The sequence below is a fragment of the Rhincodon typus genome, chromosome 44 (assembly GCF_021869965.1).
Source record: "Rhincodon typus isolate 14 chromosome 44, sRhiTyp1.1, whole genome shotgun sequence".
NCBI classification, from domain to species: Eukaryota; Metazoa; Chordata; class Chondrichthyes; order Orectolobiformes; family Rhincodontidae; genus Rhincodon; species Rhincodon typus.
In genome coordinates this window covers 1,083,179-1,085,087 of record NC_063375.1, presented here as the reverse complement: position 1 = coordinate 1,085,087, position 1,909 = coordinate 1,083,179, and the positions used below count along the sequence as shown (strand labels likewise).

At 59.5% G+C, this 1,909-nt stretch overlaps 1 protein-coding gene across 1 annotated transcript in view; it reads right to left on the bottom strand.

The window, feature by feature from the left end:
- Positions 1-1,909, bottom strand: part of LOC109926383 (ubiquitin-like modifier-activating enzyme 1) — an 11,680-nt gene that overhangs the window by 6,065 nt on the left and 3,706 nt on the right. The window contains exons 4-6 of the mRNA XM_048619936.1: positions 1,566-1,672; positions 276-366; positions 21-153 (exon numbers count right to left, since the gene is read on the bottom strand). Of these exons, the coding sequence (XP_048475893.1) occupies positions 21-153; positions 276-366; positions 1,566-1,672 (331 nt within the window). The remainder of the gene's footprint in view (positions 1-20; positions 154-275; positions 367-1,565; positions 1,673-1,909) is intronic.

Below are 1,909 nucleotides of genomic sequence, written 5' to 3'. Positions count from 1 at the left end.
GGGGAAACAGTGTCACGGACCTAACACTTTGATCTCCACCGGGTCGCAGTTGTTAAGCTCCTTCATCCCCTGGATTTCGGTGAACGTCACAAAGTCTCCGGTCTCGAAGCCGTGCCGGGCCTCATCCAGGCAGGTCACCACCCCAGGGCTGTCCTGGAAGACAAAGGCGGCAGGAAGTTAACACACCCAACGTACATCCTCCACCCCCCCGCCCCCCCGACGACAGGCGCCTCCCGGTGACGGGAGGAGAAAAAACAACACTGGCAGTTGCCCACCTTTGTGATCATGGAGATCATGGCGCTCAAAGGCTGCTCCCCGTTCATATCCAGCACAATCATCTCCAGGCCAAAGTCGCAGAACAGTTGCCTGTAGGGGGTGGGGGAACAAAAGAGGCAAGTGGCTGGTGACTGAGGGAACGGGCAACGCCGAGAATTCACCGCAGCGGGCCGGAACGTTACATCAGTTTGCTCAAACGGGACACAGCCGAGCAATACTTGTTGGTAGGAACGTGGGTGGCCCTGGCTAGGTCAGCATTTGTCGCCCATTCTTAACTGCCCTTCGAGGAGGTGGCTCCCTTCCGTGCCCCCACCCCTCACAGCGTAAGGATACCCTGCGCAGTGCCCCCATTAGAGAGCGAGTCCCAGGATTCTGACCCTGGTGACACTGAACAAATGGTCCATATCGTTCCCAGTTGGGATGGTGTTGTTTGAGGGGCAAGGTGAGGGGGGGAAGCTTGCAGGGGGGGTGGTGTTTCCTCCCTGCATCTGCGGCGCGACAGCAAAGTCCACAGCTGGGAGGGATTCGCTCACCTCAGGGAGGGGTCTCAACTCAGAAGAATCCCCCCCCGCCCCACCATTTCTCTCGGGGCTCAGTGCGTTAGCTCCCCCATGCTACAAGATGGTGGGGTCGAGTTCTGCCCCCCACCCCACCACGTTCGGTGGCCGTGAACTGGGGACCTCTTTCCAATGGAGGTGTTAGATCAAGCTGTACCAGCCTGCTCTCGCGGGCAGGTGAGGGAGTCGTGGCTTTAGAACGAGGGCGATGGGAGACACAGGACAGAGGTCAGGTGGCAGGGGTTTTTCAGGGACTTGGATCGATGCAATCCACTGCCCCAGAGCACGACTGACACCGCGCTGCCCTGCCCCCATCCCCACCGCTCCCCACTGCCTGCCGCCCCCCCCCTCCCCCTCCACAACCCCAGGGTCTCTGAATTTGAGGAAATGGATAGATTTTGAATTAGAGTAGACAATTAGTCACAGGTTGAAGGGGGAGTGCAGGCCGATGGAGAAAAGCCACTGAATGGCCCTTGGAGGGGGCAGGTCAGAGCCAACCACGTCACTGCGTATAGTCTGGAGTCACGTGGACACCCCCCCACCCCTCCACCCACCCACCCAGCCACCGACCCAGATTGGGTAAGGATGGCAGATCTCCCTTTCTCCTGGGGAAGGGAGGAGACTGGGGTTTATCGACGGTTGATCCTGGCCGATGCCAAAAAGGTGGGGTGGTGAAGGTGTCACCGTTTCTCTACCCTGCACCCCCCCTCCCCAGTTCTTTCCCTCACTCACCCGAAGAGCCCCTTGGTGTCAGCCACAATGAACTTGATCCCCTTGCAGTGACAGAACTCGCCGAGCCTCAGCTGTTCGTCCAGGGTAGAGTTGGTGAGCACGACGACCTGGAGGGAGAACAGGCAAGGCTTTGGGCATCGCCCCATCAGATCCCGTCCCACGGGTCAAGCCCGCCCCCTTGCGCTGGCAACATGCCCTGAACCTGGGACAGCAACAGGCAGAACCCGCCACCATATCAGCCGCGCTCTGACTAGGTTAAGGGGGAAGATTCGACCAAGACGTTTGGAAGTATGATGGTGTTCGATTGAGTTCGTGGAGGGGGGAGAGACGGATCGAGGGGGGGG